At 53.2% G+C, this 22,557-nt stretch overlaps 8 protein-coding genes across 8 annotated transcripts; 5 read left to right on the plus strand and 3 right to left on the minus strand.

Annotated features, from left to right (window-relative positions):
* Window positions 1-7: 7 nt before the first annotated feature.
* On the minus strand, window positions 8-1,045 carry UCRPA7_639 (putative lea domain protein; the record flags this gene model as incomplete). The annotated part of the gene is made up of 1 exon (XM_007913233.1): window positions 8-1,045. The coding sequence occupies one exon, from the start codon at window positions 1,043-1,045 to the stop codon at window positions 8-10; it is 1,038 nt and encodes a 345-aa protein (XP_007911424.1).
* Window positions 1,046-4,553: 3,508 nt separating this feature from the next.
* Window positions 4,554-4,958, minus strand: UCRPA7_640 (hypothetical protein; the record flags this gene model as incomplete). Its single annotated transcript, XM_007913234.1, has 1 exon — window positions 4,554-4,958. One exon carries the CDS (start codon window positions 4,956-4,958, stop codon window positions 4,554-4,556), a length of 405 nt encoding a protein of 134 aa, XP_007911425.1.
* A 662-nt stretch (window positions 4,959-5,620) lies between these two features.
* UCRPA7_641 (hypothetical protein) lies at window positions 5,621-6,449 on the minus strand (the record flags this gene model as incomplete). The annotated part of the gene is made up of 2 exons (XM_007913235.1): window positions 5,621-6,082; window positions 6,267-6,449. The coding sequence occupies 2 exons, from the start codon at window positions 6,447-6,449 to the stop codon at window positions 5,621-5,623; spliced, it is 645 nt and encodes a 214-aa protein (XP_007911426.1).
* A 1,092-nt stretch (window positions 6,450-7,541) lies between these two features.
* Window positions 7,542-8,329, plus strand: UCRPA7_642 (hypothetical protein; the record flags this gene model as incomplete). Its single annotated transcript, XM_007913236.1, has 3 exons — window positions 7,542-7,550; window positions 7,619-8,199; window positions 8,320-8,329. 3 exons carry the CDS (start codon window positions 7,542-7,544, stop codon window positions 8,327-8,329), a joined length of 600 nt encoding a protein of 199 aa, XP_007911427.1.
* A 3,656-nt stretch (window positions 8,330-11,985) lies between these two features.
* UCRPA7_643 (putative acetolactate synthase protein) lies at window positions 11,986-14,381 on the plus strand (the record flags this gene model as incomplete). The annotated part of the gene is made up of 5 exons (XM_007913237.1): window positions 11,986-12,140; window positions 12,253-12,357; window positions 12,441-12,508; window positions 12,572-14,263; window positions 14,320-14,381. The coding sequence occupies 5 exons, from the start codon at window positions 11,986-11,988 to the stop codon at window positions 14,379-14,381; spliced, it is 2,082 nt and encodes a 693-aa protein (XP_007911428.1).
* A 1,359-nt stretch (window positions 14,382-15,740) lies between these two features.
* On the plus strand, window positions 15,741-16,985 carry UCRPA7_644 (putative rna drb0094 family protein; the record flags this gene model as incomplete). Its single annotated transcript, XM_007913238.1, has 1 exon — window positions 15,741-16,985. The coding sequence occupies one exon, from the start codon at window positions 15,741-15,743 to the stop codon at window positions 16,983-16,985; it is 1,245 nt and encodes a 414-aa protein (XP_007911429.1).
* A 1,741-nt stretch (window positions 16,986-18,726) lies between these two features.
* UCRPA7_645 (hypothetical protein) lies at window positions 18,727-20,335 on the plus strand (the record flags this gene model as incomplete). Its single annotated transcript, XM_007913239.1, has 2 exons — window positions 18,727-19,639; window positions 19,689-20,335. 2 exons carry the CDS (start codon window positions 18,727-18,729, stop codon window positions 20,333-20,335), a joined length of 1,560 nt encoding a protein of 519 aa, XP_007911430.1.
* An 836-nt stretch (window positions 20,336-21,171) lies between these two features.
* UCRPA7_646 (hypothetical protein) lies at window positions 21,172-22,371 on the plus strand (the record flags this gene model as incomplete). The annotated part of the gene is made up of 1 exon (XM_007913240.1): window positions 21,172-22,371. One exon carries the CDS (start codon window positions 21,172-21,174, stop codon window positions 22,369-22,371), a length of 1,200 nt encoding a protein of 399 aa, XP_007911431.1.
* Window positions 22,372-22,557: the final 186 nt, after the last annotated feature.

Here is a 22,557-nt window from a genome sequence, read left to right on the forward strand (position 1 = left end):
TTTACGACTAACTAACAAACGAGACTCTTGGCGGGCCTGCCTGACCCCCACCTGGAAATACCGTTGGTATCCGGATCGTCAGCTGGATCCCCTCAATTGTGGACTTCACATCCAGGAATATATCCGACGGGCTCTCTTTTGGATCCTCCTTCCTGTGGCTCTGTGCGTTAGGCCGCTTCTCCTCCTTTGTTTCTTCCTCAAGGTCCCTCTCCTCACTTTCCTCGTCCTTTTCCTTTCCTTTCTCCTTCTCCCTTGCTGGCGGGGTTCTATCCCTATCCTTACTCCCTGACGCTTGGGCAGGCTTGCCAAATCCACTGATCTTATCGTGGAAACTTCCTACAACATTCCCGTTCCCGTCCAAGATGTTGCCGAACGGATCAACCATCAGGCCACCGTTGCCCTTAGCTTTCATGAAGTCTTGCAAGCTCTTCGTTTGTTCGGGCCTTGGGGTTTGATATCTGGGGACCTCCTGGCTGCCCTCGTCTTCCGTCTCAACCTCGGCCACATATCCCAGCAGCTCTCCGTCGTCGCCGAGAACATCTCCACGTTGATTTAAAACTGTTCTGCCGACCATCGAAGGCAAATCTCCTGCAACTCTGCCGAGCACCTTTCCGGTCTCTTCGTCTACGATGTCTCCAAACTCGTCGATTCTCTTTCCCACAAGGTGATCTTTTACAATCTGCTGCACCGACCTCCGACTTGTTGGAGAACCGGGTGCGCGGTGAATAGAGGGGATTCTCGGAATCTTTGGAATTGGCGAGACATATGCAGGGTCTCCGGGCTTGGTTTTTGGCCGCTCGTCCTCTACTGATGCACGCGGCGTGTTTTCTGCCTCTCCTTCTGTCTTGTAGTCATCTGGCAACTCTTCCACCTCGAAGTCCTCCTCGGGCGGGTCATGTTGCACGGAACTCTGACGTGAGTGTCGGCTTGCAGACTCGGGTTGCTGCTGCCGGCCGCCGCCGCCAGCAGATTTGGGCCGGAACGGGATCATCACGTTGATCTCTCGTAGCGAGTTGAGTAGGTAAGACAACGGCTCCTGTGACATGTATGACTTGCTTGTGCCGAGCGTAGGCAAACTTTCCGCGTAGACGGCACAGTAAGCGATTGTCGATTAACGGCTGTGAAGGCAATAAACTATGGCCAATTTACTGAGACGCGACGGTTAGCATCGCGACAGTGGTAAGTTGCGGCAATGTGAAGAGACCTACGTCACAACTGCTAGATTAGATTAGGTGGGGGTTAATTGAGTGTCGGGTAGGTAGGCCTAGAACTTTCTTTGCGCAAAGGTTCAGTCGGCCGAATCTCATCTACACTCTAGAGAACTGTATGTGGGAATGCTAGAGAGCAGCTACTGTACGCGCGCAGGGGAAAATCTTCAAGCGAGGAAAGGGGATGAGGTTGGAGCCGTGCCGGATCGTCGTGGCTGCAGCCACTCCTTGTTAAGTCTATGACATCAATAAAGAGTGGCTTGTCCACAGAAGGCCTGTAGAAATGCCAAGAATCCTGTTGTTAAAAGTGCTCTCAAGCCTCTTGTGCGTAAACGCTGCAGAAGACTGGGGCGTTACGGGGATGTGGCTGACGTCCTCTGAGCTTGCAGCCCATCGGAAACGATGAAGGGGTACATGGGGCTTCTTAGTCTGACAAGCGGCTTGCTGAAGAGATCGCCGATCCTCGATACTTCAAGCATCAGCCTTCTAAGACAGTCGATCAACTATTCTGTAATAATGAGGTTTCTATGAGAGGTGACGATGTTTTAATCTGGATCATGTGCTAAAGTGAAAGTCTTCATTCCTGTTGTTTTGTCTTTTAGTCATTTATTCGTAATTCACTCTACAGATGCTCTTTACGTCTTGGGGCGGGACGGGCGACTTTTGGCAGCGAGGAAGTCACGAATTCGTCCTGCCTCATTAGCGCTAGAGTAATCGGTCGAAGCTAAGGATTGTATTACACCGGCTCAACGGTCTCTATCCGTCGGGCTTGCGTGTCGAGAGCACTAAACTAATGGTTTCGGGTGGCCATGAGATTCTGTGCTTGGCGAACTATAATCGCTCTCGATGGTGCTAACAGGGCACGAATAAATAGATCACAGGGGGATATGATCCAGAGACTTGACGAGGATATGAATGCACGAAAAGGTTGACAATGTCTAAGTCTTAAGCATGTGCCTGCATTTTGTTTCAGCTCAGCTTGTTGCAGCAGACGAGAGAGAAGTTCTGGATGGAGAGTCAAATGACGGACTGCTTCCACCTTGCGTCTGCGACTACTTTGGGGGTTAGCCTGAAGAGCGCCGTGTATAACACTGCAGTTGAGCCTGCGCGAAAGCCACAATACGGATTAACGCATAATGACAGCGGGAGCAGTGCAACACTCCTCGATTTCTTTTCCCCACCTCCTTGCTCCGTCGATCACCCGGAACCCACTGCCTATCCGGTTCCGTGACGTCTGAAACGATTAAGATGCGCACATATACACTTGCCACTCAGCCTGAAATGGCTGTTGCTAGATGAAAGCTGCCACGCGACGCGGAAACCCGCTGTGGTAACAGGGGACTCGAAAAAGCTGGGGAAAGACGTGACAAGAGCACAACCATATCAGCTATTGTACTGTAAGAGAAACGGTCGAACAACCCTTGAGCCAGTGTGTGAGCTCCGTGAGACGCTCGGACGCTAAAACTGTGTTGTGCGTCGGGAGCCTGCAGATGGAAAGACACAATGGCCAGGTCTTTCTCTAAGATAATTGCTGTTCATGCAGCAAGCCGAGATCTAGGACAGCGACCAGAGAATTGCGTTATCGTAGAGATCCCTAGGCGGGATATCCCGACAATCGCATTGTGAGACTGACGTACAAGCTGTTGCTGCTTTGTGTCATGCCATTCAGCCACTCTACGCAACACACCAACTTACACCACGGAGCACCGGGATAGGACTTTCTGAAGTTGATGATGATTGCCATAACAATATGCATGTATCGCCAAAAGGAAAGGATACTAGCCATCTTATTAGAGATTACGCAGCAGAGTCACGACTTGTGGCTCGTTTCGAAGGACTTGACGTTGAAAAGTTGGCAGGCTTCCAAGTTTCTACTGACTATGACATGTGGCTGGAGGGCTGCTTTTCCTCTTGAGTGGCTGTGTGTCTCGAGTCTAAGACGCTCAGGCTGGCGGATCACTGTCGTTCCCCGCTCGTAACCCTGGTCACTGGTGTCATGACAAGCCACAGCTTCTGGTTGCCATGACCTTTACCGAACCCACCGGAGGCAAATGTCCTAAGAGGCATTAAGAGGCGGTATTAATGGGCTTTTTCAGCTGGAGACGGCCTCGGACGGGAAAGTTGAAGGAGGGACGGCCCAGACGGCCATTGGGTCCTCCCGCCGTCCTGGTCGAGACTTGAAGAGCCTCTGCCCCATTGGTTGCGGTGTGGCGGTGTGCATCCACTCGGGATCAACTTAACAGAGGTTTCTATAGGCCTTATAGCGACGTCTGTCACGGGTGATCCATCAATAAACCGAGGGTGTTATGTCGCATCTGAAGTGTCAGTAGCGGGGGACTTGCACTTGTATGCTATTCTCTTTTCAAAGTGAAACGACTTAGCGTTTTAGCGAACCAGAAGAGTTACTTCTGTGGTAGACGTCACGGCGAAGTGATCTGACAACCTGCAGCGCACATCCCGCAACCTTCTTTGCCAGTACCTCTGCACTCCACAGAGATGCTGCACATTACCGTAAATATGCCAGGTACCTGGGATTTTGTCAGTGGCAACGAGTAAACATCATAGTGCCACTTTAAATATGTGATAGACTTGCAAAATTTGACAAAAGGAACATTCTCATTGATCCATTTAGAGTTACAGGTATACATCGTGATGATCATTGTAATAATTGTACATTCAAGTGGTCGCCGAAACAATCTAGCTTCGTTAGATATGACCATGTTTTCTTTTCATTTCGTCTTTCTCAAGACTTCGCCTGTGGAAATACATTCCGTGCCAAAGCAATCTAAAATATGACCGTTGCTCGTACACACGCTACACAAGAGAGGGAAAAAAGCAAGCGTTGACGTGAAACAACATCCCATCCAAACTCTCGTCAAATGAAAAGTCCCACGCAACAACGCTGGGTATTAGGGGGTAATCCGGTTGGGCGCCGATTAACCATTTCTAGTGTCCCGATTAGCTCCACATCCTTGAACGCCTCTTGCCAGTGCAGTGACTTTTCGATGTAGCAGAGAGGGCGAAAGAGGGTGAGCCATTCGCTGACGCAGCCACGGAGAGGGACGTGCAGGCGAGCGAGGGGCTTTGTGAGAAGCCCGTTCGCGAAGGTACCTGTGCCTGTTCCCTCCCGGCGAGTTTGTCGAGTTTTGGTCGTGGCAGCGGGCGGCGCCCTTGACGCCACCTCTCTATGTCTCTCTAACCCGTCCTTTAGAAACTAGTAAGAACTTGACTGTGTCGCGGGTTTCACAAAGAAGAGCTCACGTTCGCGCCGGCCACTTGGCACGGAGCCGCGTGGTTTGGAGAGGACTGTGCTGTGGGTGGGGTTGGGGGAGATGCAGAGGTTACTTACAGTAGGGCGAGCTCGAGGTCACCATGAATCTTCGCCTTCAAGGTGATTTCAATATCCAGGTTCAGGTCCAGACGCAGACGGAGAGTATCACTCTTGCCGCCGCTGTCTCCTCCTTGCTGTCCGACGGCATTGCCAGCGATGCCACCAAGAGCACCGGTGGCACCGTTAACTAGACCACCAGCTGTCTGGCCGACACCATCTAGGCCAACCTGCTGAAGCGGGCCTCCTCCTTGACCCCCTAGGAGCCCACCGCCTTGCTGCTGCTGCTGTGGTTGTTGCCTTTGCTGTGTGCGCTGGCCTCGTCGGCGCTGTTGTGGAGGGGGAGCCTGATATTGCTGCTCCTCAGACGAAACGTCCTCAGCATCAGACTCGTAGTTCTGGGGTCTCTTCTCGGCAGACATTGTGGTTGTTGGTGAGTTTGTGTGTTTAGGTGGATGTGAAGACTAATTGGGACGACTAGACCTCTAAGCTTTTGAAAGAACTTTGATATCGAAAGAATTCGTAAGTGATCTTTTTTCTTACGTTGCAACCATCTTTAAAAGAACGGAATCTACGGTCTATATTGATATCTGAAAGCTCACCCCTCTGCCCGCACTAAAACAGGATTCTGGAAAGCGTCTCTTTACGATGAGGTCAAACAGATGAGATCATAACTCCTTGCGGTCTGGTCATCCAATATCGAGTCTAACGCACGAGATAATCCTCAACCCTGGCCGGTATGACCTTGTGGCGGGTGTCCGGTGGGTACAAAGCTACATGAGATACATTGAAGGGATCTGCAGATCGAGTTACTCTATTAGATCGATGAGGTGCAAAGTGAAGAAGACGGAGGCAAGCCACAACCCATCCAGACCCGCCCAGGCAACGCGTACCCAACTCCATAACACCTCAATAACGCCAGTGGAAGTACCCATGTGTCTGCCGCCACACCCGTCTACTTCGCCTGTTAGTCCTCTCACCAGCCAGCCGCCGCCTCAAGCGTACCTTTGCCCTCCGTCACTTCGCAGTAGCCTCTGCTCCGTCGTTACAGAAGGGCTCGGCAACTTGAGCACTCTTCACTTATTCACTCCTTGTCCTTCTCTCCTTTGACATAGCGGCTCTCCATGCCCAATTGCATCCTCCTGCGCAGTTTGATCGGAGCCCATCTGTGACTTTGCCGCACATCCTCTGTACCTCCTGCAGCCCCCGTCTCAGACATGCCATCTCGATCTGTGACCAGATAGACTGTCCAATTCTTGTTTTCTGCATCCTCGACAGCGATGAACCGGCTGTCATCGCCTTCGAGAGTGAGGAAGTTCTCGTCACTCGACCAGCCCCACGGACCAATCGTGTGCTCGAGTGTGTCCTTGCGCCCGCCAAACTTCACCGCGCTGGTGTCCTTGTCCACGTATATCCAGTTCAACATGGGCGGGTCCTCTGCAATGGTGCTCACCAGGCCCCGGTGTTGTGCCTCGCTAGGGTACGTAAAGTAGTATCCCGTAAACTTGTGGCCAGGCCTTGGTGCGTCTGGGTGATCGATGTACAACTAAACCCCCCATTGGTTTCATGTCAGCCACACCTTCCATTCCCCATGCTCATCTTCTTTGCCATGCCTGTTCTGCATAACGTCATGTCATCTCCCATTCCCCCTCCTCTTCATCTACGGCGTAGATGAATAGGCCGAGGGGGCCTGTGGCTAATGACGCTAACCAGAGAGGGAGAGGACTTACCTGATTGTCAACGAGCACCACCCATGCTTCAGTGGGAGGGCCGCCGTCGATAGAAAGCGTTGCCGTTAGGTGGAACTTCGCCTTCTCCTTTGCTGCCGCGTTCTGCTTCTTCTGAGCGCTGACCGCCTGCCCGACGCCTATAGTCGTCGGGATAGCTGCTATGGTCAACAGGCCAATAACCATGATTGCGGGCGGGACAATGTTCTTGTTTTCTTTGTGCCGTGATGCTGTTCAGTTGGTGGTCGGAGGGAAGTCCTGCGGAGAAATTAGGCCCTAATATGTTGGGCGACGGGGGCGCTGTCAATAGCAGCAGCAGCTTATTGCAATGGAAAGTGAAGAGGCATAGACACGGTACTCTGCAACACAAGCAAACAAGTAAGCAAGGTAGGTGATTTGTCTCTTGATCTCTCTCTCAGCAAAGCAACCTTTCGTCATTCCCTCATTTCCATTTCCATTTCCCATTCTCCCCCTCCTTTTACCCTAAATGATCTGCCCCCAATGCAGCATCGGCGCAACAGTCCCTGTAGCCTTCAGAAACCCTTACCCTCTACTACCCTCCACCACCCACTAATTATGACCTCACACTGGCCCGTCTCCAGTAAACATCTCCATGTCGATCCACATGAGCCACCACGTTTCGTCTCTTCTCTTGCTCCCTGTCGGTACCTCTCAGTACACTCAGTACAGGCAGCCTCCTTTCCATCAAGCCCCCAATCAGAGCCACGGCGCAACGTCACAGCTTCATGCCGTGCGCCTCTTTGTGGTTCGGCAGTCTAGGAGCTGTGGCTAAGGCTGTCATCGTGGGCCCAAAACCTGATCTCCCCCGTCCTTCTTCAGCCCCCTCATGGCGTCACTGACGCAAAGAGAGTCGATCCGGCCGTTGCACCCGTATAGTGCCTTGTCATAGTGTAGCGTAGAGAGTGCTGAGGACAATGTGAATCATGGGCCTCTTGTGTCATGTCACGGTCAGGGTCCCCTCCATTGCGTAAAGCGTCCCCTGCTGCAGACAGAGAAACTGGGGACTGGTTGGACAAATCTTGGAACCTGTTTGCGGCCTGATCGAATTTAAACAACTGGTGACACCTTCGCGGCACTCGCCCTTACATACCCCTTTCCCCCAATTCCCGACTTTGTACATTTCAAAGAACCACACCCCATCACACATCTCCATTCCACATTATCCATCACTATCAATGACAGTCTAAGCCACCATTGCTTTTGTCTTAGATACACTCATACCCAAGAACCACCTTAAAGATACCACAAAGCGTAAACATGTCTTCTGTAAGTGAACAAGGCAATGAGGTGCCGCCATCTCGGCGACGAGGCGCATATGACTAACAGCAAAACAGCAAGAGCAGAAGCCCAGTATTGAGCAAGAGGCGCAGCCCCATCAGGCCCAGCCCCAACAACAGCATGAGGAGCATGCGCCCCAGGTAGAGGAGGAAGACCAGGAGCAGGAGTACCAGGGGGATGAGCAGTACGACGACGACGGCCAGGAGTATGATGACGGCCAGTATGACGAGCAGCAACAAGAGGGCGACTACCAAGAGGAGGAGGAGGAGCCGGAGCCGGAGCCGGAGCCGCAGCAGGAGCCCGAGCACACCAAGGCCGGCTCGACGCCCGCGACCTCGGAGCCGGCGACGCCCAAGGACGAGGAGCAGCCGTACTGGCAGAAGGACCAGAAGAAGCAGAACCAGCAGGTCGCGCGCAACCCGCGGCGCAACCGCCCGCGCAACCAGCGCCAGTACCAGCCCCAGCAGGACATGCAGCAGTACCAGCAGCAGTACCAGCAGCCGCAGCAGCAGATGCAGCCCCAGCCAAAGCCCGACGAGGGCGGCAAGAACCCGCTCAAGCTGCGCCTGGACCTGAACCTCGAGATTGAGATCGAGCTCAAGGCCCGCATCCATGGTGACTTGACTCTTGCGTTGCTGTGAGTAATCGCGCCCTTTCCTTTTTTCTTCTCCCCCTGTCCGGCCTTGAACCCCTGACGCAGCGGCTTCGCTGCACCTCCTCTTCTCTTGTTCACAGATTTGCTGATCATGGCTAACAGTGAAACGTAAAGTGATGGCTTGTAAATCACACGCGACGCTCGGAAGAGAAAGAAGCATCCTGACGGCGACGAGGTCGCCGTCTTTGGTTCCCAAAACGGGACGGAATAAGAAAAGAAAGAAAATCTGCGTACACCCACGTTTAATGATGCCCCGATGTATGATGGAAAATGCCGTTTTTCTGTCCTGTCATCCAAGTTGTTTTCCTTTGTCATACCAAATCAAATGATGAGCACACACTGAACCCACGACATCGCATGAACCACATGTTTTATCCCACCCCCTTCTGGGTTATGTTGTGTGCTGGGTTCGCTTGGTTTGCAGGTGTTCGAGCAAGCGTCTTAGGATAGACAAACTGTAATATATATCTCAGATTGTACAGTAAGCCTCAGCTCCTGTCGCGTCCCGTGTTGTGCCACAAGCATATGTGACTTTGTCTCCTGGCTGGGATAAGGCGGGAGTGGCGTCTTGGTGTCACGGTTGCAAGATTGATGAGATGAAACGAGATGAGATATAAAGTGAATCGTTTCTGTACGACGACAACGACGAGGGAAGACACTTGTCAACACTGCCATGGACGACGACAGCACCTACCTCTCCCAGCCATCCTATTTTCGACAAGCCGGGAACGACACTGATAGCAACTATTGAATCAGGGTCCTTATCAGATGTTTGCTGAGCAAGAAACAAGGCAAACGAGTTTTTGGCTAAAGGCGAGCCGGGGTGCGCGGTAGGTGGTGTTTAGCCGCCGCCGCCGTCAGGGGAGTCCGGACGGGAGGCCCGTGTCTGTCTCGGCAGGCTGCATGGGCATGGTGGCCCACCCCGGCCGTCATGTGGGTGCCCGTCTCCCGGCGCGTGGCTGCCCCTGCGTGTGGCTCGTGGCTCGTGGACCGACCGGTCGAGACCGTCCGTGGCTCGGGTGCTGTGGCGGAGGAGGTCAGATCTGGAGGCCTGTTTCCGGTCCTGGTCCTGGTCCTGCGTCCCCTTATCTCTGCATCATCAAAAGCGAGGGCCTGCCCGGATGGATTCATCGCCGTGTGTGCTTGGCATCTCGTCAGTTGCCCGAAAGTTTCCCGGATCCTATCATTGCCATATCGCGACCGCCTACGTCCCCCCCTTTCCCGCTGATATTGATTCCCCGCCATTTCATCACCATCTCTGTCATATTAACTTTTGGAATGACTCCATTTCCTCCTTTTACAGATGTCTTTCCATTTGAGTCGTTTCGCGCTTGGATAGACTGCATCGTGGCCGTTCTTCCTTCCTCGCCCTCGGCCTCATCATGCCCTATCCAACCCTTTGAGTTTTGCTGGTCTTCTAGACCACATCCTCCCTCGTCCATCTGCGATACCTGAATTCTCTGCTCTTCGTCGTCCCTTCGTTACGCCGTGGCACTTTTTTGTAGTCTTCACACCATGGACAGACAGCCTTGATATTGCTCCAGACCGGGCGCCGTTAGACCATTCCATGGTTCATGTCGTCCTTTCGGCGATGTTTCTCCTGGATTTTTCATGGCGTTTACTCCGACTCGGGTCCATGAATATAGGATACGCACAAACGGATTCGTGCGAGTCAATCGTGCGAGTCTTGTATGCGTACTACAGAACAGAACGGACGGTGCCTCGCAGTCCTCGGCTCGATGTGTTGCCGATGATGTCACTGCATTTACTTTCTGTTGATATGGCCTAGGCTGTCTTCTTGGATGAAAGGGGAGTAAGCGGGAAGAAAAGATGGAGGATTCGTCTTCTACGAGTTCGTCTGTCATCTGCAATGTAGATATTGAGCCTGACGATTTTTATCCTGTCGTCTCTCCCTGGGTTCGACTTTAGGGACTGATTCCAGTGGCAATCTGTACTTACTATTGCATCTCCCACGAATATGAGAAATCAAGCATTTTTTTTAAGATATTAATATTCCAAGGCACATGTTCCTATTCCCATGGTAGGTTGGTGGTCCGTAGGGTTCAGTGGCCTGTGGATGCAGACGGGCGACCATGCAGTGGTGGGCGATCCCATCGCCAGGATGACTTTCAGAGTCGGCATCTGATCTGGGGTGGGATTGAATGGCCTTAGTTGGGCGTATAAACGAGTTATAGCACCGTTTTCGACATTGGACGGGAGGAAAGAAAAGAAGGAGACCAGAGGAATCATCTCACGATGTGCAGGTTGGAAGATCAGTTGAAGCAGCTGAACAGCGACACTCGTCGAGGTCAAGAGAACAGGATGTCAGACAACAAGAGAGCAGACACTGCCACCATTATAAGGAGACAGACAGACAGGAAAAGCACGCAAAGCGGAGGAAGACCCTGAGGAGGACCCTGAGAAGGACCCTGAGACGGCTTCCTCCCTCATTCCTCCTCGCGTCCCAGCGCCAGCCGTGTACCTGACGTTAGGGGCAAACCTTTTTTGTCGGGAGTTTCCAAGATTTCTGGCCGTGGGGACCCTTGGGACCCTGGGATGCTGCGATGCTGCCAGGTTTTTTTGACCAAGGTGAGGCCCTGATCGATATCAGCCGGGATAAGCTGCTGCAGATGATGTGCTAGGCGGCAGATTAGGGGGGGTGGGCGCACAGGCCAGTACAGGCCATTCAAGGCCCAATTGGCCACTGAGCACTCAGAGAGGGCGCCCCCGCGGACCCTTTGTGCTGCTGCTGCAACGGTGGGCGGAGGCCCTGACTCGCGCAATCGCAGGTCTGCCGGTCTTACAGCCCCGATCGGGGTGTGCTGTGGCCTGTAGCGGCGAGATGGCAGGGCAGACGATGTCAGCTTCCGGCTTGTAAGCAGAATCTCGGATCTGCCAATCGAGCGGCTACAGTGAACCTGGATAGTCGAGATAGTCTCTTAAGATGTCTGCCAAATGGAAGACGCGATTGAACAGAATAGGGCTGGGCTTAGCCAACTGAGACATCGACCACCAAGCGCTAGAGACGGGCAAAGGGGTCCAGAGCAGCATCACATGCAGGTGCGTTTAGTATAGTGTACTGTTAGGTGGTTAGAATGGTTTCCCGTCCGGTTCATCGCAGTTGCAATTGCAGGCATCGCCAGTGGCCAATGCAATGCAATGGCTAGACTTACCCTCTCCAGACTAGCCCGTTTGGCCGATATCGCCACATGCTTCGAGAGAGAATGAATGTGTTACCGCCTTTTTTCCTGCTGCTAACTTAGTAGTAGACTAGTCTAATGGCTGTCGGGAATGAGCGCGCCATTGGGCTGCTGCATGTTGGAGTTGGTTGACCTTGCAGCAGGCGGGCTGAGGCGGGCAACTCAGTACTTAGTAGCAGTAGCAGCCATTAGCATTAGCAGGGCGCACAGAGGTGCATGTGGCCCGTGCACACAGAAAGGCATGCCATTGGGTTCAACCCCACAATCCCAAATTTTTCGACTCATCCAGCAATCGCCGCCCCCCGGCTGCTCTTCGATTGTCGGTGCCGTTGCCGATTGCTGGCTACTAACATCTGGAAACGAAACACCAACACCCAAAAAAAAGAAGAGTCACCACCTCTCCCCTTGTCCAATTGACCTTTCTCAATTACTGATGAAAGCGTCACTGCACAGGTGTCATTCTCCCAGGTAGCAGCTATACTCGCCTGTTCTGTTGCCCTCTGCAATTCTTCTTCTGTATCCCGCTGCGTCGCGCACGCAGAATACTCTCTCCGCTCTTTTTCACAATATGCTCCGATCCGGTGGCCAGGCCAGCAAGGCCTTGAAGAAGGCCTTCACTCACTCCCAACGCTCCCTCTCTACCACATCCGCCGTCGCTGCCGTAGCCGCCAGGAAAGGCCCCTCATCAAATGTCAGGAACGCCGCCACAACGTCGGCTGCTACGTATGTTTGCTACCCTCTCGTCTCTATACATCTCGACTCCCCCGCGCGCCGTTGTTGCGTGGTGAGTCACCTCACGATACCTACAGTTTGCTAACTACCCCCTGCCCTCCAGTGACGTCCGAGCAAAGCCCAGCCCATCCTTCAATGCTGCCGACAGCAAGAGCAGGAATCATGTCCAGCCTCTCGTCAACCCCCGACACCCAGAAATGGACGAGTCGTATGTCACCGCTGAAACAACCCCGCCTGTTCTTGGGGGGGAAAAGAAAAAAGTATATAATTGTTAACCACGGGCCAACACAGGTTCATTGGCAAGACTGGAGGAGAGATTTTCCACGAGATGATGCTAAGACATGGCGTCAAGCACATTTGTATGTCTTATGTCGCGATGTACATCTTCAATCCGGTGTTGGGACTACTAACATGACTCACAGTCGGTTACCCTGGCGGTGCCATCCTACCCGTCTTCGATGCCATCTACAACTCAAAACACTTCGACTTCGTCCTCCCGAGACACGAGCAAGGAGCCGGCCACATGGCTGAGGGCTACGCCCGTGCCTCGGGCAAGCCCGGCGTCGTTCTCGTCACATCCGGCCCCGGAGCCACCAACGTCGTCACCCCCATGGCCGACGCCCTCGCCGACGGAACCCCGATGGTCGTCTTCTCCGGCCAGGTCGTCACCAGTGCCATTGGCAGCGATGCCTTCCAGGAGGCCGATGTTCTCGGCATCTCAAGATCGTGCACCAAGTGGAACGTCATGGTCAAGAGCGTGGCGGAGCTGCCCAAGAGAATCAACGAGGCTTTCGAGATTGCCACGAGCGGACGACCCGGCCCCGTTCTCGTCGATCTGCCCAAGGATATCACAGCCGGCGTCCTGAGGAGAGCCATCCCCACCGAGAGCACCCTCCCGCCCATGCCTAGTGCGGCATCGCGGGCTGTTCAGGAGCTCAGCCAGAAGCAGCTGGATGCGTCCATCAAGCGCGTGGCGGAACTCATCAACATCGCCAAGAAGCCTGTCATTTATGCTGGCCAGGGTGTTGTATGCTCAGAGAATGGTGTAGCCCTTCTGAGGGCCTTGTCCAACAAGTCTTCCATCCCCGTGACCACCACCCTCCAGGGCCTGGGCGCTTTCGACGAGCTGGACGAGAAGTCCCTGCACATGCTGGGTATGCACGGCTCTGCCTACGCAAACATGTCCATGCAGGAGGCCGATCTGATCATTGCCCTCGGAGGACGCTTCGATGACCGTGTGACTCTCAGCATCGCTAAGTTCGCACCCGCTGCAAAGGCGGCCGCCGAAGCTGGCAAGGGTGGCATTGTCCACTTCGATATCCTGCCCAAGAACATCAACAAGGTCGTCCAGGCTACCGAGGCCGTGGAGGGCGATGTCGGTACCAACCTGGAGCTTCTCATTCCTCTCGTCGAGACAAAGTCGATGGAGGACCGCAAGGCCTGGTTCGACGAGATCAATACCTGGAAGGCCAAGTGGCCCCTGAACGCTTTCGAGCGCTCCGGAACCAACGGCCGCATTAAGCCCCAGGAGCTGATCGAGGAGTTGAGCAACCTGACCAAGGACAACAAGGATAACACCATTATTGCCACGGGTGTCGGTCAGCATCAGATGTGGGTCGCCCAGCACTTCCGCTGGCGCCAGCCCCGAACCATCGTCACCTCCGGAGGCCTCGGCACCATGGGCTACGGTCTGCCCGCCGCCATCGGCGCCAAGGTCGCCCGCCCGGACGCCCTCGTCATCGACGTCGACGGCGACGCCTCCTTCTCCATGACGCTCACCGAGCTCAGCACTGCCGCTCAGTTCAACATCGGCGTCAAGGTGATTGTCCTGAACAACGAGGAGCAGGGCATGGTCACGCAGTGGCAGAACCTCTTCTACGAAGACCGCTACAGCCACACCCACCAGAAGAACGCCGACTTCATCAAGCTGGCTGACGCCATGGGTGTCCAGAGCAGGCGCGTGTCCAAGCCGGAGGAGGTCAAGGCTAGCTTGGAGTGGCTGATCAACAGCGAGGGCCCGGCTCTGCTGGAGGTTGTCACTGACAAGAAGGTGCCTGTCCTGCCCATGGTGCCGACGGGCAAGGGTCTCCACGAGTTCATCACATGGGATGCTGGTTAGTAATCATATATATCTGCGTATACTAAGCTGGTTGCTGACACACTATTACAGAGACGGACAGGAAGCGCAGAGAGACCATGCGTGAGCGTACCCACGGTCTGCACGGGAACTAAGCACTGGTGGGGCGATCTGTCAGGAGTACGACATCGTTATCAAGTAATGTGTCATCGTTCGGGTTTGGAGCATATACCGATATCTTTACGACTCCTCCTCCTCAGGTTTCGGCCGGCGGGAAGAGGCTCATCGTTCTGTTTTAAGGCGGCTACCAAAAATCAACATTGGGGTCCTTTGGGGCATTTTTGAGGCATACCAAAAAAGTGCGATTTAGCAGTCAGTCAGTCAGTTCACTAGGCTGGGGAAGCAAAATCCCCCTTTAAGTCTCGAGGCTTTGGGGGAAGCTCGAATCAGGTTCGGTCTTGTTTGATAGACAGAGTCGATTCGAGTCTAGTCTGTCGTTTTCGCGATGGGCTTGTATATAAGGAATTGAAATTAGGTAGCATCCAATGGCTATGCATTTGAGGTCACTCCTTCGGGTCTTCATGTCTTGGTGATGCTGAATCTTTAGCACAGCTCAAGGCACCTTATCTTGTTCTTTCCCTAACTGAGTGACCAGTCGACTGGATGTACGCGACCCCTAATGTCTCTAGCATCATTAATGTGTTTTCTAGTCTGGCTGGTAAATGATGTGTAGAGTATCACAAAGAGCAGTGGCCGTTGAAGGATTGCGATAGCCTATTGTCCCTGAAGTACATCGTGCAGTGACTTTCGTCCAAACTCATCTGCCACCTCACACCTGGGCAGCTTCACTTCTCCAGTCACGTTATCGTCTGAACTTCATCTTTCACGTGAATTCGAAGGCTGCGGAAAGTTTTCCACTGCTAATTCCTTTTAAACCAGGGAGGTTCTTTTTTTACAGCCTACTTGCTTCCTTCCTCCTTTGCTCTTTTGTCTCTCCTCTCTGCTATCTTCTCCCGTGCTTTCCTATCACCCATACAGAGTGTCTTCTCAAGTCTTTTGACACCAGAGACAGCGTCTGGATGGAGCTTTGCTTGCGGGAGAACCAAACCCACGACACAGCTTTTTCTCTGCCGCGGCTTCTCCTTGTCTTGCCCCCGGAAAACTGTGCCTGCTACCTTAAACCGTCAGCTTGCGATAGCAGTCGCTCAACCCTTCCCGATTCACACAGCCGACAGACATAATCTGTTCGCTCATTCACGGATTCGCATCATTTGCAGGTTTTTCAACCCTTCCTCAGTGACAACACTGAGACTTTGTGATAACCTCCTACGACAGCAGTAAGTTCTGTTTGCTCATTTTTTGAAGTCCATCTGGTTTCAATCGTGCCTTCCTTCATTCCAAACCCCCAGCCCCCGGCCCTCTTGCTTTCACTGACCTCAAGACGCTAAGTCCTGATCTTGTGCTAATCTACATAAGAAAGTCAGTCAGGCTTTGAGCCTACTCAATCCACTACAATGGATGGCGAGCCTCCAATGAGCGATGATCTTCTAAAGGAGAAGCTTCGTCTAATTGAGGAGAGTCGTGTCCCTGAGACACCAGCGCCACCGCGTCGTAAACTGGCTTATATTCGCGAAATCTCCGGCATCAGCCATATCTGCAGCTCCTCAGAGAAGGTTGTCGCCACTGTTGATGGCTGGAAGGTTGCTGTTGACCCTAGAATGTTCAATAAGGGCGACCTGGCTCTTTTCATTGAGATTGATGCATTCCTTCCTGCTGCCGACAAGCGCTTCAAGTCTTTGGGTGCTCTCCAGATCTACAATGAGATACCAGGATATCGTGTGCAGACACGAGTCTTTGGCAGCGGCAAAAACAAGGTCCTCTCTCAGGGGATTCTGCTTCCACTCGCAGACTTCCCGGAGGTGAACGACACTATTCAGATCCTTCGAGATGGCCTTTCTTGGCTCAAGTCCAAGGAGGTCATCAAGAAGCTCATTCTCATGTTCCACGAGGGCATGGACTTTTCCGAGCTTCTAAAGATCACCAAGTGGGTAGAGCCCGAGGAGAAGACGGTCAGCCAGCTCGGCCACTTCCCCACGCTCATCCACAAGACGAACCACGAGCGCGTGCAGAAGTGCCCCAACCTCTTCACCAAGGCCAAGTACAAGCACCGCGTGTACCAGGAGAGCGTCAAGATGGACGGCACCTCGATGACCGTCTACTTCGTCAACAACGGCAACGAGGCCGCCTACCGCTCGCTGCACCGCATGCACCCGGACTGCGTGGGCGCGCACATGATCTGGCCCAACGGCCGCTTCGGCGTCTGCTCGCACCACCACGACCTCAACGAGCTCGGCGACTCCATGTACTGGGCGGCCGCCCGCGCCGCCGGCCTGCCCGCCAAGCTGGCGCGCCTGGGCCGCAGCGTCGCCGTCCAGGGCGAGCTGTGCGGCGACGGCATCCACCGCAACCGCGAGGGCCTGCCGCCGGGCGCCCGGGAGTTCTTCGTCTTCGCCATCTGGGACATCGACCGCCAGGCGTACCTGCACCCGCGCGAGACGGAGCGCCGCGCCGGGGAGCTGGGGCTCAAGCACGTGCCCGTGCTGGGGTACGTCAGGATCCGCGACATTGCGAGCTCGCAGGACGACCTGCTGCAGCGGGCGGCGCGGCGCGACGGCGAGGGCCTGGTGTTCAAGTGTGTGCAGGATGGGCGGTGGTTCAAGGTCATCTCGAACACGTATCTGCTGGAGAATAACCTTTGAGTGTGGCTCGTATGGGGGTGGAAGTTGGCTCTTGGAAGTTGCTCCCAAGCGATTTTGCTCTCAGGGAATGAAATAGTTCAGCTTGGGCAGAGCGAGCGTTACCCGCAGATGGTGGACTGAATCTGCATGCAGCACTGATTACTTACTCATTGCATTGGACCCATTGATGCTCTGCACTTTTAGCTAGGAATACCAACTGGCTCTTACAGATTGTGACACTCGGTGTGACTGTGTGGTCGACTTGTTGTCCGGGATGATGACTCGAGTAAACTTTAGAACATTTCCGTTCTTGTCTTCGAATGCCTCGTCGACAAATGTGATTTTGTCTCTCAATTTCAGATTACTAGTGTCTAACAAGAGAAACTCTTCGACAACATCTATCATAATCTGATCCAGTTATCCTCTCTACCATACTCCCTTCTCAATATCATGATAAGCTTTAGTTATCAAGCGATTGTCTATAGAACTCTGAACGAGGATACTAGAAGCTATTGATATGGTGACTAGGTGAGTATATCCTCTAGTTATTCTGCTATCGAAAAACACTCTAATTCTGAAGATGTCTGGACTGTGTCGTCAATAATGGTGTTCTCAAGCTGTGGCTGGATCTGCCCTTTTGTGGAATGGTCTGACCGTGAAAGTCTACACAAATTGTTAGACTTGAAACTTGTGAGATCTGATGGTACGGAAGGCGCACGTTTATTGATGTAGTAAACGAAATTGATCATTGTGATAACCAGGACGGAAAGTAATAAATGAATGACCTTGACAAGCGACTGCAAAGCTTGAACGAGCTTCGGCAGGACTGCTATCGCCTGGCTGATGACTGTCAGGCTGGCAGCGACGCGGATGCTGTCTATGGCATAATGAAACGAGGCATCCGCTTGTTCGCGTGAAAGCATATGGAATTCAAGAGAATCGATAAGGCACCGGGGCTTGTATTTGGCTTCTGCCCGGGTCACAGGTTTGACGCAGCCTACATGGCGTTTGCAAACTGGAAGGAGGCGGCGGATTAAAGCATGTCGAGAGGTGCCACTTACATGTTACCTCGACCGATCACGTTTATCTTGGCGTAAATCAAACACCTGGAATAGCGAGAAACAAAAACAAAACCCTTTATCCAGGCCCTTACGCAAAGAAACTATTTACATTGTGCTTTGTCTGAGATTTCAATCAGTCACCTTTCAACTTCAGTACTGCCTGCTTCGCGTTTTCTCGACCCCTAGGTCAACGGGTACACCTCTGAGTCCAATCTTCACAGGCAACAATTTTTCCTTCTTTAACAACTCTCACACTTTCCCTTCTCCTAAACCCGCTGCACTCGCCTCACAACACAGAAGCAAGTAACATCTTCTCGAATCTTGGGGCCAAAGTACTTAGGTGCTTGCCTGCAAGCTTTCATCCATCTCTCACTTTCCCATATCTCATCAAGCCCGAACTTCATCCACGCCTACCAACCAAAGCAATCATCAACAGCCACATCCGCCACATCCTGGCACCCCTGATGAACAATTTTGTGCCTGACAAAATGCCGGATCAGACTGACAGTCAGTCTCATCCGAGATCCCACCAAAATATCGGCGTCCCCGATCGCACGAGAGCATCCACTAGCGCCTATTCTCCAGATCACCTTTCTGACGATCACCAGTCCGCTAGCATCAACAACACAGGCAACTCCCAAGCTTCCCGACCAGACATTCGATACAATTTACGTCAAGCACCGGCCACTACTCAAAACAAAATGAGCGGCCCTCCCCGAAAGCGGCAAGACCACAGTGGAGACAATGACAATAACTACTTCGAAGTGAAGCGTGTGAGACTGACCGATGGAACCGCCATTCTTCCAAAGAGTGAGACAGTGACTATCAGAGAGGAGCATTATTTAAGAATGAACGAGCACATAAGCCACCTCCGGTCTGCCTGCTCTAAAAAGCACAGACAAGTCGGGGAGATGGACAAGCGGATAGCAAGCATGGGCCGAGTCATCAGAAAAAGAGACACTGACATCGCAGAGAAGAATAGGATTATTGCGGATAAAAGCAAGTTCAACAATGCTTTGCAACTGGTGAACGAAGAGAGCCAGGTGAAGATTCATATCTTGAAAGATGATAACGCAAAACTTCAGAAAGAGTTGAATTCAGTACGCGCAGGAAATGGCTGGACGGGTTGGTTAGTCAACCATGGACGTTGCTCGACGACACAGGCGGCATACGAGTCGTGGATCCAGGAGCTGGAGCAGCGTGACAAGGCGCAAAAGGCCGAGTTGGTACGCAAGGACCAAGAGTTTGCCGCCGCTCGGGTTGAGTTCACTCGAGAGATGCGAGAGGCCCGAGACCTATCGTCGCACAATACATTCAAGGTCCCAGACAATGTGATTCTAGATGGATGGAAGGAGCTGACTTTCAAGATCCACCAATTCGTGGACTATCATCTCTTCGCATACCCCATTAGCGATCTGTCCGACGATGCTATACAATCTTATAGACCTCTGTGCCCGGAGCCAGCCATGTTTCTGACCAACGTCCTTCTGGCCCCATTACTTTTTGAAGCGGGCATTTGGTCGTGTCTTGACAAACTCGTTTTCGGTGTTACGGCTGAGGGCTGGGCTGGCAAGTTGGGCAGAGACTACTCGCAGAGTTGCCGGAATATCCGGGGTATTTTGAGCCCGGGAGATTAGTATGGACACCACTAACTGAAATATAGAGGTCATAGATGCTGATTCATCAGCATTGAACGACTACCATGATTGGAGATCCCGTTACGCTCAACTTCTTGAGAAATTAAGCCCTGTCAGCAAGAAAGATTTGAAGATGGGGGCAAAGAAGATGGCAGATAGTATCTTGCGTTTCCAGCCTGATGCAGACCGTCTTGCAGCTGAACACGATCTTCGAGAGATTCTCGCAGATGCAACTGATCTCAACATGATGCTCCGCAAATCCAAGGCTGAATTCATTTTCACATTCGACAACATTGACCGCAAAGACTCGATCAATTTCAACCCAAGCCGCATGCAGCTCCGAAATCTGTTTGGCCTCACTACAAGGACTAGCTCCTCGATCCCGCGAGGCATCGATCTGGTCATCTCTCCGGCTTTAGAGAAACGAGGGACATCAGATGGAGACAAGTACGACCTCCAAACAATGTTGATCAAGCCAGAAGTTGTCTGCAATGTCAGCGTAGAGCTTGCGAAGCAGGAGGATGACAATGTCGCCTTCAACGGCCAGGCTGGCGTCTGCCCGAAGCAAGAGCAGGACAATGATGAGGTGATCCTTGTGAAGGACACGTCGGGACAAGTGAGCTCCGGTGTCATGTCCCACTCAACTTCAGCTTCTCGTGTGAAATCGGAGTAGAAGAGGTAAACAAAGGAGGGCTGAATGCCGAGACTCATTACAGGTAGATGGCGGCTACAGTCGCCTTCAGCGAGAATGGCTACGCAGGGCTCGGAGGTCATAGCTGGGATGCTCATGAGAACAGCGGAATAAGAGAAGATGAGCATATTGAGTTGGATGCTGCATTGCTTGTTACATTGCTAAATGGCTGGATGGCATTCTACCCCAATCATGAAAGACTACCTAGGTAAGATAGGTAGAGCACATGAATCACCGCCATCAGCATGGTGGTTTTGCTAATAGGCCTCGATAATTGACAACAGAGTTTTGCGACATTGACATGATTTCATGGCTACATCTGTTGTTCTGCAGACTTTGACTAAGCACAACATTCACGAAGCGTCCCTACCAGGCGGATGTGGCCGTCTCAAGCCAAGACGTTCTGAGGATGTTAGTCAGATCAGATGCGAGGCGCAGCAGGACACACAGCGGCCGTTGGTGGGGCTGGCTGTAGGCGCCAGTTGCACCAAACAGCGAGAGTGGCGGAACGTTGTGGCGCTGTTGGTGATCGGTCCACTGCGCCGTTGGCTTCGAGGCAGCCTAACACGAACCGCAGCAGCGTCAGCTGTCTGTATTTTAGGACAACGGCGACTCGGCCAAGCCTTCGCCGAGATATGACGAACCTCATAAAAAAAATATAATATCTTGACCACAACCACCTAAAGCGCTGAAAAGACTTGATCGCATGAAACTTGGTCTTCAAAGGGCCCCGTCGGCAATTGAGACCTTGACGCTGCCCTTTGGACGCCACTGACTGCGCTCATCCACCTAAGTAACCTTATCTAATATCCTCAACGATGACATCAATCGAAAGTAGAATACAAGCCGCCGCGGCGCGCAACAAGGAGCTTCTAAGTGTCCTCTCCGAGACTGACCATGCCCTGCCTGATCTGGAGCAGCAGCGGCGGTACATCGCCGACCTGGAATCGCAGGTCAACGCCGCCGCGAAGCGCCTGGCCGAGATCGACAAGAAGCGCAAGAAGGAGCTCAAGGAGCACGAGTCCTACCGCGATTCCGTTATGAAGCGGTTCGCGTACAAGGTCGGCGGCAAGAGCGAGAAGTTCGCCGCGCGCGCGGAGAAGGAGGAGCGCGAGTACTTTGACGTCCTGCAGGAGGAGCATCGCGAGACCGAGATGAAGAAGAACGTCGAGACGATGCTGCAGGACGCCAAGACGGTGCGCACACAGCTGGAGATGGCTGTCTCGCGGCACAGCGCTGCGCAAAGCGAGCTGGACAGCCTTTACGACTCTATCTTTCAAGGGCCGACGCCTGGATTCCCAGAGGAGGATCAGAAGGAGCGCGAGTCGAATGCTGCGCTGCAGGCATACCACGATGCCCGCACACGAGCCGAGGGCCAAGGCCAGGCTGTGAAGACTCTCGGTTATGCGCAGCAACGTATCAACGGAGCATTAATGTCAATGGACGATGCGCTGCGATACTCGCGCAGAGACATGTTCGGCGGCGGTACGCTCACCGACATGATGGAACGGAATGCGCTGCACCAGGCAGAGACGCAGGTTCAGGAAGCGCGGATGCTGGTGATGCAGGCGCAGCGCATGTCCGAGCACGTCCAGCCACTGCCCCCCGTACAGATTGCGCAGGGCAGCTTGATGACGGACGTCTTCTTCGACAACATCTTCACGGACATGGCGTTTCACGACAAGATCAAGGCGTCAAATCTGGAGGTCCAGCGGTGCGCCGACAATCTGGCGCGTCAATTGGCTTCGGCTAGGAGCAGGCACATGGATCTGTCTTGGGAGCTGGACAGAAGGGCGGCAGCGCTGGAAGAGTCACGCGTGAACTTACAGAAGGCGAGGCAGGCCGCGTTTGAGCGGATAACAGGGCCTGCACAGACTGGTGGCGCCGACGGTGAAGGGCCTCCACCACCAGCAGTACCACCTAAGGACGTGCCGCCAAAGGATGCGCCCCCTGCGTATGAACCACCACCAGGCCCTCCACCCTCTTCATCTACTGGCGAGAACTGGTGGGAGCAATAGATAGAGAATATTGCTACCTCGAGTGTTAATGACATGAGATTTGTACTACTTGAGACTTCCGGCTTTTTTAATGTAGCTTGTGTTCGCGCCCAGCCAATCAAAGGCTCTCCCCCTCCAGATGTTTCTCATTTGCTCCTAATAGTTTGAGATTGTGTTTTCGTACCCAGGTTTGAGTCACTACCCGAC

This window comes from Phaeoacremonium minimum (assembly GCF_000392275.1).
Source record: "Phaeoacremonium minimum UCRPA7 unplaced genomic scaffold PA7_03_scaffold_39, whole genome shotgun sequence".
Taxonomy (NCBI): Eukaryota; Fungi; Ascomycota; class Sordariomycetes; order Togniniales; family Togniniaceae; genus Phaeoacremonium; species Phaeoacremonium minimum.